This window comes from Erpetoichthys calabaricus, chromosome 1 (assembly GCF_900747795.2).
Source record: "Erpetoichthys calabaricus chromosome 1, fErpCal1.3, whole genome shotgun sequence".
Classification (NCBI taxonomy): Eukaryota; Metazoa; Chordata; class Cladistia; order Polypteriformes; family Polypteridae; genus Erpetoichthys; species Erpetoichthys calabaricus.
The window spans coordinates 289,131,795-289,150,395 of record NC_041394.2 but is presented as its reverse complement, the minus strand read 5'-3'; the positions used below and the strand labels follow the sequence as shown (position 1 = coordinate 289,150,395).

General features: G+C 36.8%; 2 protein-coding genes across 3 annotated transcripts in view; one reads left to right on the top strand and one right to left on the bottom strand.

Annotated features, from left to right (window-relative positions):
• The window catches only part of LOC127528026 (craniofacial development protein 2-like), a 1,148,403-nt gene that overhangs the window by 717,180 nt on the left and 412,622 nt on the right, over nt 1-18,601 (top strand). The window lies entirely within an intron of this gene.
• Nucleotides 1-18,601, bottom strand: part of nr1h4 (nuclear receptor subfamily 1, group H, member 4) — a 79,959-nt gene that overhangs the window by 3,936 nt on the left and 57,422 nt on the right. For both annotated transcript variants that reach the window (XM_028816365.2, XM_028816374.2), the window contains 2 exons: nt 15,632-15,778; nt 4,890-5,003 (listed from right to left, as the gene is read on the bottom strand). In XM_028816365.2, coding sequence (XP_028672198.2) covers nt 4,890-5,003; nt 15,632-15,778 — 261 coding nt within the window. The remainder of the gene's footprint in view (nt 1-4,889; nt 5,004-15,631; nt 15,779-18,601) is intronic.

The window sequence follows — 18,601 nt, the reverse complement described above, 5'->3', positions numbered from 1 at the left end:
GGTCTGCGGCAGGCCTATAAAGACTTGAGGCCAACAAGCCAGTTTCCTCTGGTGACCCATGAAACCATGTGTTGTATTTTGGTTTCATGCCCAGGTTTAGAAGTTGCAAAGCCATGTTATTCTTGGTGGGATTTATCCACCAGTGCTATACTCTTAGAACAGTTATTATTTTTGACAAGTACCATTTATCCCAACAAGGTTGTCAGTCTTATTCTCCTAATTTCTCCAGTTTTCTCAGTGATCTCCTCTCAAAGTATCAGGAGTAAGCTCCCAGAAATTCACTAGACCATCTCAAAGGAACCCTGAAAATAGCCTTAATTATTAATAGAATAATACATACAGATTTGGTGTATTAATGTAGTCTGTAATGTAATGTCAGGCTGTGCCATTTGTATAATATGTAAGGTTTGAATAATAGCTTCATCTACATCTATGTGGGGATGAAAATCTTTGTGCAGAATTTTGAATGTTTAGTAATGCTTTTGGAATCATGCAAAACAACAAACAATCTTATTTTTATCAGGAAAAGTTGGGATGGCTGTAGATATGGACTATGTTTAAAAGACGAGTAATACAGAACAATTAAAAAGTAAAAAATGAATGATTTCCAAAATAACCAAGGTACTTTTAAGACAAGAGTTAAGCAGCAAATTCATGCTTTAATGATAAGAAAATAATTAGAATGGCCAGACTTTCAGTCCCAATAAATAAATCCTCTAGGTGGCACAGTTGCCCCAGTTGAGTTATTGAATAGCATTGTGTTAATAACATGCTGATCACTTCTTACAATTTTCATAGATAGATAGATAGATAGATAGATAGATAGATAGATAGATAGATAGATAGATAGATAGATAGATAGATAGATAGATAGATAAACTTTATTAATCCCAAGGGGAAATTCAAATACTCCAGCAGCAGCATACTGATACAAAAAACAATATTAAATTAAAGATTAATAACAATGCAGGTAAAAACAGACAATAACTTTGTATAATGTTAACGTTTATCCCCCCCCCCCCACCCCCACCCCCCCCCCAAGGGAGGAATTGAAGAGTCGCATAGTTTGGGGAAGGAGCTATCTCCAAATATTAGAATAATATTAGAAGACACTACAGTTCATTAGGGGGACACTAAGATATAATCTTACATTCACTCAAATAGGTTCATGCCTATCAACCTAATGTGGACATTTTTGCAACGTGGGAAGAGCTATACGAACTTGGAACACGAAATGCAGGAAAGCAAATGCAGATTTTGCAATAACAATGACTGAAGCCAGGAAAGCAAATGCAGAAATTCTTTGTCAAGCAACTTTCAAAAGTCTTCATTCACATTTGCTTTATGGTACAATAGTGGCTCTGTGAAAACTTACTTGGAAGCTACCCTTTGTATTATTCATTTACTTACAGATAGCAAATTTCAGAAATGTTTATTGACTGGATGAATAACTGCCAAATTTCCCAAATACATTATCTAATACAAGTTTTCCAATTTCCTTAAGGGTGTGGCCACTTTGAATGACACAAAGAAAAAACCAGGTAGGCCTCCCCAAATTATATACTCTGTCACCCCAGCATGAATGGACACATCAAGGTCTGCAGGAGAAAACCATTCATGCTTATGTAGTATAGGTAAAATCCACTTAGAAAACCACTAAATTCTTTCATTCTTCTTAAAGCCAAAGACTTATTAATTGTGTGGAGATGCATTTTTATTCATCACAGAGCACACTCTAACATACTCACTCACGCCAGGCCAATATTATGGTCAGCAACTGACATGAAACACGTGTCTGTGTAAAGTGAAAGGGGAATCAGAGAAGTTGGAGAAAACCCACACAGGCATAGAAAAAATGTGCATTGGCTGGCATTCAGTCCCAGGACTGTGGAACTGTAAGGCAGTAGCACAGACCAGTGTTCTGCCCAAGGAAAAGGGCAGATTTTATATATACTTTTTATACAGAGGTTTCCAACTGAAATGTAAATTACAATCTTTCATGTCCAAATCCAAACATAGATATAGCCAAACTCTTCTTTTGACCTTGTTCTCAGCTAGACTCTCCTTGTATTACATGTCCATATTTATGCTTCCAAGCAACATCAATTACTTACTTTAAGCAAATTTTAGCACAATTTTAGCTCAATTACAGTTCCTACAGGCCCTTAATACCTTTCAGTATTCCATTACTGAATCAAGATTTTGATTGTAGTTATCAAATGTCTATTTTCTCTGTTCTCAGATACATTCATTTGTTGTTGAACCTTTGATTTCAATGTGGTTTTCACCTGATCTGTGGTCTGACCTTAGCCTGCGTTTTGCTAATAATTGTAACTGCTCTCTGAATATTGTTATTGCTAAAATTGCCTATTACCATACAACCACATTTACACATCACAAATCACAAACCCAAAAGCTAAAGCTAAATTTGCACAACTCCAGCACCAATACTCCTTTGTTGTGGCTCTTTGTTTAGATAGCCCATAAAGTGCTGTAGGATTTGTTCTCTTCAAAGGTTTTTATTTAATGTTTATGGAATTGGAATTAGAAAACAAACTTTGAATTTCTTTCATGATCGGGCTTAGAGTAAAGACAAACTTTTTTGTTTTCTAGAATCAAAGAGTTAAACAAGTCATCAAAGGTTAGGAAACAAAATCAAATCAGTTTACTACTTTATAGGTCTTTCTTAATTTTTTGGTAAATCCAAGGACTTGTTTTTGACTGTTATTCTAAAATATAAGTGTCACTCAAAATGAGTCTATGTAAGATCATTATCAAGTTGCATGAAGTGTTAAATAATGGTAATGCTCACATGTGACAATTTGTACATAAGAACATAAGTAAAACTTAAAATATTAAACCATATATAAATTGATTGTATGCCAAAATGTGCATGTACTGTATTATGCCTGTTGTGCCCCCTATTCCAAATAGCTTCCATTCCTCCAAAATAGACACCACAGTCATAGAAGTGATCTGCAATGTGTTCCAGTATGTTGATTTATGAGTTATCTATACTAAATGTTTACTGGCATGAAAAAGTGTTTGTCACCATTTGATATTCCACATTTTACTTATTTTTCATATTGAACTTCAAAGTAGACTATGGCTTAAAGCATTATACAACATTAAAACCACCTGCCTTATATTGTGTAGGTACCCCTTGTGCTACCAAGGCAGCTCTGACACATCGATGCATGGACAGCACAAGACCTCTGCAGGTGTCCTGTTGTATCTGGCTCCAAAATGTTAGCAGCATATCTTTGAAGTCCTGTAAGTTGACAGGTGGGAACTCAATGGATCGGATTTATTTTTCAAGCACATCTCACAGATGCTCGATTAGATTGACATCTGGGGAATTTGGAGCCCAAGTCAACACCTTCAACTGTTTGTCATGTTCTTCAAACCATTCCTGAATAATTTTTGCAGTGTGGCAGGATGCGTTATACTGCTGAAGTAGGCCACTGCCATCACGGAATACTGTTGCCATGAAGGTACATGGTCTATAACAATCTTTAGGTAGGTGGCATGTATCGATGTAACATCCACATGAATGCTAGGACCCAAGGTTTCCCAGCAGAACACTACGTTCTTCCCATAGTCAATCCTACTGTCATCTCTTCCCCAGATAAATGGTGCACACTCACCCAGTCATCCACATGATCTAAAAGAAAACACGATTGATCAGATCAGGCCACTTTCTCCCATTGCTCCATGGTCCAGTTCTTTGCCCATTACAGGCGCATTTGACAGTGGACAGGGGTCAGCATGGATTCTCTGACTGGTTTGCGGCTACACAACCCAAACCACAAAAAGCTGCATTGCACTGTGTGTTCTGACACCTTTCTCTGATGGCTGGCATTAAGTTTTTAAGCAATTTGTGCTGTAGTAGGTCTTCTGTGGGATTGGACCAGATGGGCAAGCCTTCGCTCCCCATATGCATTAATGAGCCTGTTGTCAATTCACCGGTTGTCCTTCCATGGACCATTTTTCGTAGGTACTAATCCCTGCATCCCAGGAGCACCAAACAAGATCTGCTGTTTTGGAGATGATTTGATCCTGTTGTCTAGCCATCATAATTTGGTCCTCATCAAAGTCGCTCTGATCCTTCCACTAAATGTTCATTTGCTGCCTAATATATCCCACCTCTTAACAGGTGCCGGTGTGATGAGATATATACTAATATATAAGTCATTATGAAACCTTTGACCCAAGAAAAATTGGTTGTATAAAATAAGGCATTCTGCTAATTCACCTGACATGACTGTGTATATAGAAAGGACAGTGGAAGCAAATCTACAAGAACAAAATAAATTGAAAACATAGATTAAACTAGACTGATATATACAGCAACATTTAAAAATTACATATTCCATGATCGTCCCAATTCCTGAGAATCCAGTGCCTTCCGAAGTGAAGGTCTAATAAAATGCAAAATATAACACCCCCAGTCCATTGGCTCAAATACAATGTGTTTTGTGTGTTATGTTGTAAATAATTATTTATTCCTGATTAACAACTGATAAATAAGGGAAGCACATACAGCTAAGAAGCATAGATTCATTGTTTGTTTAACCTTAACCAGTAAGTACTGAGGAATTTGTTAATTAAATTAACTGCAGCGTACTTTAAGAAGAAAACTCAGTAGGCATTTCTGTGGCCTCTAGACTCTATTTTGCTATATGTTCTGATGTTTCCAGGCTTGAAGATTTGCTAGTTTTAATCTTTAAGGGTTTATAAGTGTACTTTGGCAAAACTGAGAAGCAGAATATATTTATATTGTACAGTATCCCCAAGCATTAAACCCCAAACATTCACCAGCTTGACAATTTCACGTGTCTTCTGTTTTTATTTATTTATTTTCTTTTTTGGTATGATAAAATACTTACCTGGGGACAAGATAGTGATAGCAGTAAGAAGAGCATGTTCTTCTTGCGTCATCTGCAATTCTCCAACAGTTTTGTAAAAATTAAACATTGGGGTTATGTAGTCATCGGATATACCTAAGGAGAAATAAAACACTGTAGTAGAAAGCAAAAATAGAGAACTGCAAAAAATGTGACTGGGACTATTCAGTTTGGAAAAATTTTAGTAGTTTACTTAAACATAATTCATATCAGAAGAAATACACCGGTAACAATGGGTAGACTGGCAGGCTTAATGAAGAAGAAGAAGCAGTGTATGTCACCAACAGTATGGAATTATTGGATTATCATTGCAAATGTTGGTTCCTCTAGGGAGACATTAAAGGGCATTTAAAAGAGAGACTTGCCTCGTTAGAAGTGAAAAGAGTGGAATGGGGTAAAAGTTGTTAACACCTGTAAGAAAGATGAATGCAGTGCTCAGTGGTTTTAGTGACGTTCTGTGTGGACACTTACAATGGAATGGTTTAATTTGGGACCTCACAGTTTGGGACGTAACCTGGTCATTATAAATAAATAAATACCTTGCAGTTATCAGGAACAAATTGTTGAATAGTCCTGAAGAGCTGCCTCCAGGGATCTCTCTTATTTTATGGCAGCTCCACTTGACCCAGAAGTGCTTCCTGAGTGCAATGTTCTGGCACCGGAAGTACTCCTGGGTCTGGCATAAAAATAGCCACTCCGCCCTACTCAGGTGAGCTGGAGTTGGAACAGGAGAAGCACAATGCCTGCCTGGAAAGGAGCTGCAGATAAAAGAAAGGAGGCAAAGATTTGTACTTCTGGGGAATTGACAGAAGAAAACTATGATAAGGTATTTAATTTACTAAAAATACATGTAGTTTATTTGAACCTGGGACTAACTTTGGTTAATTTGTGTCTGGTGTTTGGGGTCCTGAGATGCTCCCTACAGGTCATAATAGCTGCAAGAAATATATGAACTGTAAGACATTAAAAGAATGAAATAGCAAGAGTAACATATTCAATGAAATTATATAATAATAGGCTTTGGGTTATGATGTTTGCTCTGGTTTGATTTATTTTCCTAGGAATATGCATAAATAGCATGAAGATTTGTGTGTTTAGGCCATTGCTTATGTGCCTGACTATTCTTTTGGAAATCCCTAAAAGAAAGACCTTAACTGATCTTTCACACTTACTTCAGAGGACATTATCTCTATCCTATTTAAATGCAATACTTTTTTAAAACCTGGCAGGAACTAATCAATAACATTTTAGAATAAACATTTATATCGGGGGGGGGGGGGGGGGGGGGGGAGTCTCTTTTCTCTCTTTACTACTCTCAACAGTTTTGCTCTGACTGTTGGTGTTCCTCTCTTTCTCATAGGTGGGGGTTGATTTGATTTTAGTTTTGTTAAGTTTGACATGATTGTATGAAATGTTATATATACTTTTAATAAATTCAATAAAAGATCCAAAATAAATATATGCAAAATAAGGATAAACAGGAATTTCTGTGTGGTGTGACAATTTTTCATCTTGGTGCTTGTTATCTCTCAATTATAAAAAAAAATCTTGGAAGGAGACGAGATGTGACTGTCTCAGAGACACTTTCATGTCCCGCGAGACAACAAGAGCTTATGCAAAGAGATTTGTAAAAGTCCTGCGTGGTTATGTCAGTCAGACACATTTCTTGTAGAGAGAAAGAAACGATATTCACTCACGGGCAGTTATATGTTGCGTTGTCACGATGTAATTCCAAACACGGAATCAAAATTCATTGCGATATTGATGAAAAGGTAAAATCGAAAAGAGATCGAAAATATGGACATAGGTGATATGACAGAAGAGTGCTGGGTGAACTGCAGATCACATGGCGCAGCAGCAGCAGCAAGCCAGCAACTGATCGAGCAAAGAGGAGGTAAAAAAAACTGTACAGTATGTGTTTCCCATTGTATCACCGTTTAAGAGGGGGTGAAAGAGGAGCGACCGCATCTCCTTGGGGTGCATGCAGCCCCCCTCTTCACAAAGCAAGCGTCAGAGACGCAAAGTGGTTGGCACATAGCACAGGCTTTGGCAAGCACAGTGAGCAGGGGGCAAAGCCCCCAAGTAATACAATAGAGATAATTTTCATCTTCAAAAACTTGCATTTGTATTTAACTATTAATTCAGTTATAACCCCACACATTTGATGAATAGAAATGTGTTTGTGTAACATGGTTGATTGATGCCTGCAGGAGAATGATGATTAAGATTGCATGTTTTCATTGACATTTCATTTGTATGAGTCTTGCCAAATCAAACATTATTCCACTGACAGTGTTATGGAAATAAAGTTCAAAGGATGTTCTCTATACTTTGGACTGTAAGAGGAGCATTTTAACTGTCCCAGATCCTTCATGAGGGCTAACAAGCCAATCTATATCAAAATGGGTGTTATAATTACAAAAATAAAACACACAGAAAAGTGTTGAAAATAACAAGTAAATAATACACAAAAAATAACATCAAAACAATAAAACAGCTAAATTTCTAGGCCCGACTAATGGACCTGAAGGCCGTCTCCAGTGTAGGGTGCCTAGAACCCTTCAACACTAGAACGCACTCACCACTCTGAACTTTATTCCATACTTATAATGCCACACAACCCTGCACAGCCTCATGAGCCTCCAGTGGCCAACAACAAGGCTGGAGAATTCTTTCTCATTTAAGTAATTTGTCCTGAATGTTCAATATTTACAAGCTTTAATATCCACCTCTGGGTCCTCTTGGGTTACTGAGGACACAATGTCAATAAATGATGGCACTGGTTTACCAGTACACTTTCTGCTTGGTCATCTTTTAGCTTGTGTGCACTCCTCAATCACCTTTAATGAACTCAATAAGATTATTAATGTTTATATTTTGGTAATCAATGCATTTTGAGGAAATTCATAAAGACTAAAAGCAGACTATAGATAGGTTAGCTTAATATTTATCACAGACAAATAAATGGAAACAATAATTAAATACAAAATTGAGCAACACATCAAGTATGATGTGTTAGTGATCAGCTAGTATGGCTTTCACAAATATGAGAAAATAAAAGTGTTTTTTTTTCAGGCTAATTTGGATTTTCAATAGGTTTTTGGATAAGGTAATTCTTCAGAGGCTAGTGATAAAACAAAAAGGAGGGAAATTCAACTGACAATATGCAGATGGCTGGGATGCCACAGGCATCAGTGCTGGGGCCACTGCTTTTTATTTATATAATGACACTTTTATTTTATTTTATTTTATTTATAATGACACTAAACTAAGGCTGATAAGTGGCTAATAGAGAAACAATATAATCATTATAGAAAAACCTGGTAAGAATTTTGCTTTAGGCTTACAGCATATGTGATGAATTTAAATTTAAATAAATGTAAGATTTTATACAAAAGAAACAATAATATTAAATGCTAGCAGGGTTACTCAGTGCTGCATGGGTTTGATTATGACATTGGTGTAGTCATTAAATAAAGGGGCAAAATAAGTCATTAAATAAAGGGGCAAAAGGTTTGGTACCAAACCAAAATTTCACTGACTAAACAAACCATGGGGAGCAACTTTGCATACCTGTGCCGAGTCCCAGAAATGCCTCCTATAATCAGAGGTCTGTTCACTAAATAAAGTTCCCCAAAGGGGAGTAAAGTTCAGAATAAAGCATAGCCTATGGTCTTCCAGAATACAAATGGAGAATCTGTGCAAAAGTTGTCGATTATAGGTGTTGATTTGCAAAAAAAGAGCAGCATATAGTAAAACAAATAATAAATAAGTTTCCCTAAAGACTAACCTGACAGAAAGGAAATAAAACATAGGTCCTGTGGCTCAGGCTGCAAGAAATTGCATCATTCATCTTACCCCATGTATGTCATGTCCACATCAAAGTAAACACACATTCAGGACACGGTTTCGACTAGAGGTAACTGCTAAACACCTAACATACTGGAGCCAAGTCAGAATCTCAGTGAGCAGGACCAGGCCGCAACTGACTTGTCCAGTGATGCAGATGCACACACTAGGGACAATTTAGAATCGCCAATCCACCTAACCTGCATGTCTTTGGACTGTGGGAGGAAACTGGAGTACCCAGAGGAAACCCATGCAGACACGGGGAGAACATGCAAACTCCACACTGGGAGGACCCGGGAAGCGAACCCAGGTCTACTAACTGCGAGGCAGCAGCACTACCACTTCACCACCGTGCCACCCAACAGTTACCTTATATTTGTAAAATAGAAACTAAAACTCAAGATTGAATAAATCTGAATGGTTTTTGGGATACATCATTTTCAAAATTGCCTTCTTGAGTCTTTTGAATCATGAATTTATGCCGTGGTTTATGAAAACATTAAATAAAATAACCCCACTTAACTAATTTTTTGCCTTGTGGGCTTATATATAGACATGACTTACGTGATGTACCTTAGTAGAATAACGTAGGCAGAGAGAATGGAAAACACTTCAATCAGAAATAATTATTGGATAGTTGTAATTTATAAGTTAACCATTAAAAAAGTCCTGCATCCCATTTGTTTCCTTTATGTTTCATGTACACCTACCATGTAAGAACTCCCCATATGCTGTGTTTATTTCACCCAACTCAACCTTGACACAGAAAGGCATGAAACAGTACTCCTAAATTACACTTGATATAGTGTCTATTGATGATATCAGTAACTGACACCAAGATTGTAAGGAAAACAAAGACAGTCATCTTAAATATTCATATATTCCTGTGTCTTCAGTTTAAGCTACTGAATGTATAATTAATACCGTGTCTTAAAGCTATTTTAGATGCTAGTGCCTGATTTTATTTTCTGGCTGAGCTCACTATAGCAACACATTTTCTACATTTTATGATAAAGTTTAATAACAAGAACAAATCCAGATGATGCATATTTTCTCAAACTCTTTGTCAATAACCTAAGTAATTCTGTGAATAGCACTTGGATTTAACCATAAGTGCAGAATTTAACAGTAAATGTAATGCAATCAAAAATGTAAATGCATAATACAGTATTTATGAACAAGTGCAATGGTAGCTGATAAACAGCAGTATCATTAGTGATTCATTAACACAGAGAAAATGTCCTCTTTAAAATGTGTTTTCATATCCATTATTAGCTAAGTGATTGTGTTAATTTTGATGGAAATTTGAAGTTATTTTAGGAAAAATCAATGTCAGTTTTCACACTTGGTAAAATATATATTTTTGTCCTATTTAAATTAATGGTGATTACATTTTTGAATAGCAATTCCTCATCCTTGAACAATTTTCCTAAGAATGCATTATTCTCATAGAGAGGGTGTGATTTATTTTCTGTTCTATTGTAATTTCAATTAGTTTTGAATTACTGCTTCTCAGATTTTTGTTATTTCTATTACTTTTAATTGGTAGAAGATCAGTGGTTTATTTTCTCCAGGGGTGTTGTTGACTGGAGTTTTTATTTTAGTTGTCAACTGGTCAGAGTTCAACAATTAGTTAATGGACATAGAGTGCTGGCTCAATATATGTAAATCAGTTTCACACTATTTTGTGTCATTATGCACTCATTATGTGATTAGTAAAGTTTGTATTTGTAGTTAATCTGGGAACTTGTCACAGTGTTCTGGGCCTACACTCAGTGAAGAGTGCAATACAAAAATAAACTGAATTAATTTTGATTCTGCTAATTGGACTGTGTTCTCAGCCAAGTTAGGCACAATTCTTGTTAATAGACTTTCTATCTATACAACCCCAGGCTTTTGCAATCTCTCCCATTTGTGAAACATTTGGGATATTTTGGAACTTGCTTGGGCTGAAGCCGACATCCAGTAGTTGGAGGGAGAAGTTGGTTTGGGGCGAGGCTATTGTGTCTAGGCCAGTGGAGATCCTGACCTGCTTTTGTGGCTTATATGAAGGTGTCACACCCTTTTGTTACGTTTGGAACTCCTAATCATTATATTAACATAGCATAACATTCTCAACCCATTCAATCTGCGAGTCAGAGCCTAACCTGGAAGCACTGAGAGCAAAGCAGGAAATGGACCAGGACAGACAGCTAATCAATCACAGTGTTCACTCACACATACCTGAGCTCACACACCACTAGAACCAATATAGAATAGCTAATTAACCAAACCTACACATCTTTAAGGACATGGGAGGAAAAGCGGATATACTCATACACATAGATATGCTAAGAACATGCAAACTGTACATAGACAACAACTGCATCTATGAAGCAGGAGCATTGGTCTCTTCTGCACTACTGTAATGCCGTATACTTTCTACAGATCACAAGATATTTGAACTTGAGCTTAAACTTCAAACATACATCCTATGGAAAAAGTAACAATGACCCAACTGTTTCAGCAGATGAAGAACAGACAGGTTATGTGATTTGCTCAACATCACTCAGTGAGTCAGTTGTGAAGACTGAACTTATACATTTGTGTCTTACAATTACTAAGTATCTTAACCATTATACAACAGCCCATACACAAATGTGTACAATAAATAAAAACCAAAAGAAAACAAAATGTATAATATGTTTCAGCAAAAATAAGCCCTACACAAAGGTAACAGTATATTTTAATTAATATACAATTAATGCTTTACAAGCAGCTTAAATGTATTGAGGATTAAAGTATCAGCCTCCATCTTTAGGCAGTTTGTAATAGGCGCCTTCAAACTTCCTGAAGAAGGGGCCTGAGTTGCCTCAAAAGCTTGCATATTGCAAACTTTTTAGTTAGCCAATAAGAGGTGTCATTTTGCTTGACGTCTCATTGCAATTATTTACACCAAATGCAACCTGAATAGTTCAAACAGGAACAATAAAAAAGTGAACTAGAAAAAGGTGACAAAGAGGACTAATGTAAGTCAGGATAAAACTCTGTGACAATGGAGCTCCTCCGCCCAGTATCTTTCTAAGCAAGGTTTAGGAAGTGGATAACTGTAATGATATGACTACATTTTGTATTTTTACTGATCTAAATACATTCTTTTGTTCGTTCTTTAGTGTTTTTACGATGTTTTGCTCTTTCAGGAATTTGTTGGAATTATTACTTTATATATTTATTATGTCCAGAACAACGTTCATTGTGATTGTTATTATGTTTGGTATTTAAAGAGAATTCCCTTTCTGTTAGTTGCTAAGAGTGTGTCTTTGGAAATTATACTTGGCATATCAAGGATGTGATACTTCATGAGTGGGCACAATATGCAGTCTGTATCCAAGATTGCGGACAATATACTGAAACAGAAATTAGTGGTGTGCTGGTGTATCTGTGTGTTACTGGTTACTGAATTGTTTAGGGTCCTTTTTTACTACAAGTGAGGATTATATATTAGCTATGAGATTTAATATTGCTGAAACTTTCAGTTTTCACAGCAGTTTTTTATTTGATTATTATTCATATCTTGTCCAGCTTCTAGTTCTTAAACACCATAACAATAACAAACTAGAGAGTGTTAAAGCTGTAGGGGATTCATAAGGTAACATAAAAAACTGTTGACTTTTCCATTTTTTAGAAGAATGGATTAACACACTAAAGACACTAAACACAGCAATACAGTTTGAATCTTTTTCTATCCATGTATGGGCCAAACTGAATCGTCAGAAAAAATGAGGGTAGGCGATGTGTGTTTAATAGAAAACAATACATAGAGCATGTGTAACATGGTTTTATTAAGCTGGTTTAATTTCACCCAAAATCCCTCATTTGTATAATTATATTTAAATCAGTTTATTATAAAAAATATTTTAAATAATTTTTATTTTGTTTTTGTTTGTTTTTTAATTTATTGTTGCTGTGGTTGTGTCTTCTGAGCTTTGAGTGCCCTGTCCTCAGTTGCACCAAGTTTGACATGTTTTAAAACATGTGGTGACCAATTTGCTGACCTATTTTCAATGATGTTTTTTAATATCCTAATGAGTGAATTGTGGTCTCTGTCTTCTTCAAAATGTCAGTATTACCCACAGAGCTTGAACTACAAAAGAGCCCAAAACTCCCCTTTGAACAACTGTCTGTGTGTTGTGGTCCTTGAAACTCCATGGGGGACCCCTACCAACCAATCTTTGATTGAATATTACTGGATTGCAGAGCTTGAAGTTACCTCTTACATAGGGCACTGCACTTATGTGTATCCACTTCATGCACTAATTACCCCTGTACAAAAGTAAAAGGACCTTTAGCACTTACAGTAGTAGATTCAGAGACAAATTTTATTCATATGTAATAAAGTTATTCAGCAGACATACATTCTTAGAAATATACGAATGTTTGTGGAACACACTGTATATTACATACATACATACAGTATAGGTCCTTAGGGTCAATTTTGTCACATGTATGTATGAATCATTAAATGTATAACACTATATTCAGTGTCTTTTTTGTCTGTCATTGGTAACAAATTACTGAAACTTGTCTGAGGGAGACAATGCAAGATTTTCACTCCAGCCAATGTGGTGTTGAAGTGTCACCCGCTGCACTTGGGTCCCAGTCCAGGTTGTTCGGCATATGGTGGGTGCGACAATTCGCTAACTATTAGCGCATGCTCCCAACCTAACCTACCCTAACCTATACACAGATGACATAAACCTTGAACTTGAAGTTCTTTCTATGCCTCTCCTACTTTTCAGTTGAATTAAATTAAATAGAACAATTGCAATAACTGCATGCACAGCCCAGTGGTATGCTAAAGTGTGCTTTAGTTTATATTGCTAGAGCAAGGAAAGGTTTGCTTTGATGCGAGAAGTGACCTCAGAAGTGTTTCTAAGGGTATATGAAGCTAATGCTGCTTTGAGTCTGGATTTGGGAGATAAGTATAGTGTTATTAGGGGAGAGTGCTGCTGTAACATGAGGCTAGTGGGCATGTAGGTGAACAATTTCATATACATTGTGAAGTAATGCTAGACACCAAGTCACATTATAAGGAGATTGTCAACCCATCCAAAGAGTTGTGTGAAACATTTCCTGGAATGGATGGTAACCTCTGGCACAGGAGGTTATTTAGAACGATCCGTTGTTGGGACAACAAGGTGTCCTGGAGTATAAGGAATTAGAGGGCAATGGCACTTAGGGCCACCAGCAGAAGAACTGATGTTGTGGTGCCACCCTCATCTTAAAAAAGCGCTATATAAATGCAAAGAATTATTATTATTATTATTAAAATGGTTCTGGATGACTTGGAACTATTTCTTGGGAGGCTGGGTCTGGCACCAGCTGTGCTCTCGGGTTTTATCTTAGAAGGTCCTCCTGTCTCTTTGGATCTCTGGCAGATGGGCTTGGAGTCAGGAGTAGAGTAGAGGCAATAACATGCCTAGAAAGGAGATAGAGGAGGATATGCCACCATTATAGAAGAAAGGATGGTAGGCAGGTGCAGGGCTATAGTATAAAATCAAGTTTTTCAGTGGATTAGTGTTTACTGTTTTTCTTTATGTGTATTCTTATTTCAAAGTATCTTTTAAGAAAAATAAATTCCTTCTGTAATTCTTATTTGTTGTTGTGTTTTTTGGCATGTCTGCCATTCTGGATTCAGAGTTCATTAATAAAATAATATTAGGCCACCTCAATAGGGCAGAGAAAGTGAAATTTCAAGTCTCCAGATATTCCAAAGGAATTATTGTAAACCTCTGGAGCCTATGGTCATTACAAAGAGGCAAGGCAAAGTCTGTCTGACCTAGTCCAGCTAGCGACACAGCCCTTCTCAGGATAGTCTACAATGTACAATACTGTGGTGGAGACTTTACGCATTACCCACATGTGTTAAAAAATCAAAAAATGTGTAGCTTGGAACAATTAATCCCCATGAGTAACTACACACTTTTCTCATCCTTTTTTGAAGTTTGGTCTCGTTTTAGTCTTCTGAAAAGAAACTCTTTAGTTACAGTAGACAATATATATTTTTATAAGTGTAAAACTGCAGTGAAGTAGAGTTTTTTTTTCAATTTTGCAAAATGAGAACCCTGGGTGCTGTAAAATCACATGCTGACTTGAGTTATTTATAAAGTCCTGTTAATAGCAATGATTTAATACAATGGTGGAGGTCAGAACCAATCCATATATCATAGTCATTATGCCTATAGGCACAATTTGGTGTTTTACCTGGTGCAACTGACTTGTGAATTATTTTTGTTGTGTAGCTTTTCTATGTAATAATCATTCAGTGATTTGTAGCAACATCATCTGGGTTTAAAACATTCATGGCTATGGGATTGGGAAGAAGCCACTCGTTTTGTTCTCGTCTTAAGATATGTGGAACATTTTCTTTTAATAAGTGCAACGTTGTTAAAACTGTTCAGTAATTTAATTATTTTGACTTAACCATTTTTTAAAGCACATAATGATGTATGGGGGTACATAATATGCATGTGGAACAGAGGTTTTTAGTAATTAGTGATCTATTTTAGCAATGCTTTGCCAGTTAAAGTTGTTAAAAGCCATGCTAAGGGATTGTGGTAATTACTTGTAAGGTATGTACAATTTACTATAAATATAGTATCAAAGACAAAATAAGAACCATTTAACAGTTTAAAAAAATATTTTTTAATTCAGATTTTTTAATATTTTTATTTTTGTGATTTTGTTCAGGTTCTGTATTCATTTCTTTAAGTAAATGTGCTCTTCTTAAATAATAATGAATATACAGTAAAATCTTGCTCCTAGAAATATCTAATATATTACTTTTGCTATCAGCACTAATGGTAATAGTTGTAGCAGTAATAATAATACTGTACCACTTTTCCGAATTCTTTCTTCCAGTACCACATTGTGACCCTGGGGGAGTTTCCGGTTAAATATTTGTGCTGAACGAAGGAACATGGCTTCCACGGCTGAACCTTTAATCAAAGCAATTTGGTCTTCATGGTCAAGAGTTTGAAATCCTGCAAGGAAGAAATACATTCATTTATTCAGAAAAGTAAACAAGAAATTTGAGGAGAACTTCAGTCTATTAGGCTCATTTGGTTATGATGGTTTTTGATGATGAATAACAAAATGCTACAGGCTCGGGATAGGGAAGCAAGTGATCGGATGTTAAAAACATAACTATTATTAATTCTGTTAGTCTTTTAATAAATAGTATAACTCTACCCTACTTATTAGATTATTCTAACTGTGACTGAAAAACTGTCTCTTACACAAGACCATCCAAGGAGATCAAGAAGGCACTATAACCGAAAATCTGATCATTCTGTGTAACAGGGACATTGATGCTGCATTATTCATCTATCCCTCCTCCAAACCCACTTTTCCACTGCAGATTCACATGGAATCTAGAAGCTATCCTAGCATCATGTACTATATAATTCTTGGATAGCAAAAAAAAGTACACACTCATGCAGAGACACACACCCGACCAGTTTTGAGCTAACAAGCTAAACAACCTGATTTTATTTCAAACTTTAGACCAATAACATATAACCATGTTATACAATATAGAGTTTACACAGATTTGCCTTGCAGTAAAGAGACCTGGGTTCACTTTCCAGGTCCTCCCTGCATGGAGTTTGCATGTTCTCCCCGTGTTTGCGTGGGTTTCCTCCGGGTGCTCCAGTTTCCTCCCACAGTCCAAAGACATGCAGTTTAGCATTGTCATTCCTAAATTGTCCCTAGTGTGTGCTTGGTGTGTGTGTGTGTGTGTCCTGTGGTGGGCTGGCGCCCTGCCCAGGGATTTGTTCCTGCCTTGTGCCCTGTGCTGACTGGGATTGGCTCCAGTAGACCCCCGTGACCCTATGTTGACAGGGACTGACAGATTTGAAAATCACACCTGAAATAGAAAAATATATGATATATCTATAATCATTTAGGCAAGTTTTGACCAAGGAGATGACGATAGCAAGAATGTTGCTGAGACCTTTAAGGACAGATTGAGATGATTCTGTAATGTCCTTTGAACAGTCAGAATGCATACGCGCCCGCATCATGGCTGTCACGCGTTCCCGGCATTCATTTGACACGTCCGACAAGCAGGTCCTCAGAAATTAACGCGATGTGTGCACGAGTTGCAGTACCAGCAAAAAGTTGGGGTGCGCAGTGTGCTAAAAGTTGGAATGTGACGTCAGAGTCTCTGGTTACTATCTAGATGTGACAGAAAGCCGCTTTGCGGATCCTACAAGACTGATGTGCATGCTTCGATGTTTGATGAATGGTTCGATGTGGTGAAGCAAAATGCCGACATACAAATACATTCGTGGTGCTTTTATATTCAAGCGTCGCATATTCCTGATCGTAATGACACAATACATTTTATAAGTCTCACATACCGTCTTTTGTGCCGTCTTTTTTTTCTGGGGCTTCCTCCTGACCTGACAGCAATAGATCGCCACACTGAGCACATTAAATGTATGATATTCCAACTCTCTGCGATTTATACTTGATATCACTTTCATGATGAAATGCAATAAATTATGTATGTTACATTTTACAGATAAATCGTTTATTTCATTTAAATAATGAATACTGTTAATAATTATACACATGGGGGTGACACGGTGGCGGAGCATTAGCGCTGCTGTCTTGTAGGGAGTCACATCGCTGATATTCCCTGCCTGGAGTTTACATGTTTTCCTGCTGGGTTTCCTCAGTGTACTCCGGTTTCCTTCCAAAGATTTGCAGATTTGGTTACACTAAAATGACACTAGTGTACGTGAGTGCTTGTATTCACCTTGCGATGAGCTGATGCCCTGTCTAGGAATTGTTTCTGTCTCGTGCCCAATACTTGGTGGAATGGACACATCACTGGATTAATGGATTTAATCATTAAACATCCTTTTCAGAGATGTTGTGGTGTCATTGGAATTTAATGGGTGTTCCAAGCAATTCACAACACAGCAAAGCTGAACCTGTTCTCACCGTAATAATATCACGCACTGCCACCTGGTGGGTTCCTCCAGATTTACGCAAAGTATGCGCGCAAGTATAAACAGTACAACGTTTGCGTAGCAGGAGAGTCCGCTGTAGCATGCGTTGTGTCGCGTGAAGTATAAACCCAGCCTAAGGATAAGCTCACCCATAGCTTCTCAGTAGCTGTAAGTATCCTGCCTGAACTTCACGCTGAGTTTACTCACATTAATCCTAAACCTTTGTGTGTCTCTCAGTCTTTTTGAACAGATATATACTGTATACACAGTGGTGTAACTAGAATGTGATGGACCCTTTTACACAAAATATATATTAAATTAGGTCTGATTAAATGTGACCACCATCAATGAGCTATAGCAAGCATTTAAGCTACATATAAGCTCAATAGTCATTGAAAAATAGTCCTTCATAGTGAAAATGATAACGCTGTTTACTTTAAAATTCTGATGTCAAATAGGCAGTTACAATCATAATAAAGCTTTGAGAAACAACAATCACGCATTCACAGTGGACTTCCCTATCGTTCCAGCGTATCTGCCCTGCCTACACTCATTATAATTATGCCATTGTAAATACAAAACAACTTGAAATTTTAATTTTGTGACATCAGAGTTCGTGAACAAATTGATGTTAAACAGGAATATGGTTGACTTGCATTGCAAATTTTGGTAACACTTTAGTTTAGATACTGCATCTACTAGTCATACTCATATCAAGTCTTTTAGTCTTAATAACATTTCAAACCATCATTAAAGTGGTAATTCATTTGTACAATGTGGCATGTGAAGATCTTATGATATGCTGGTTAAATTACTTTTGATTAAGAAGGATGCATGGTTAGCACT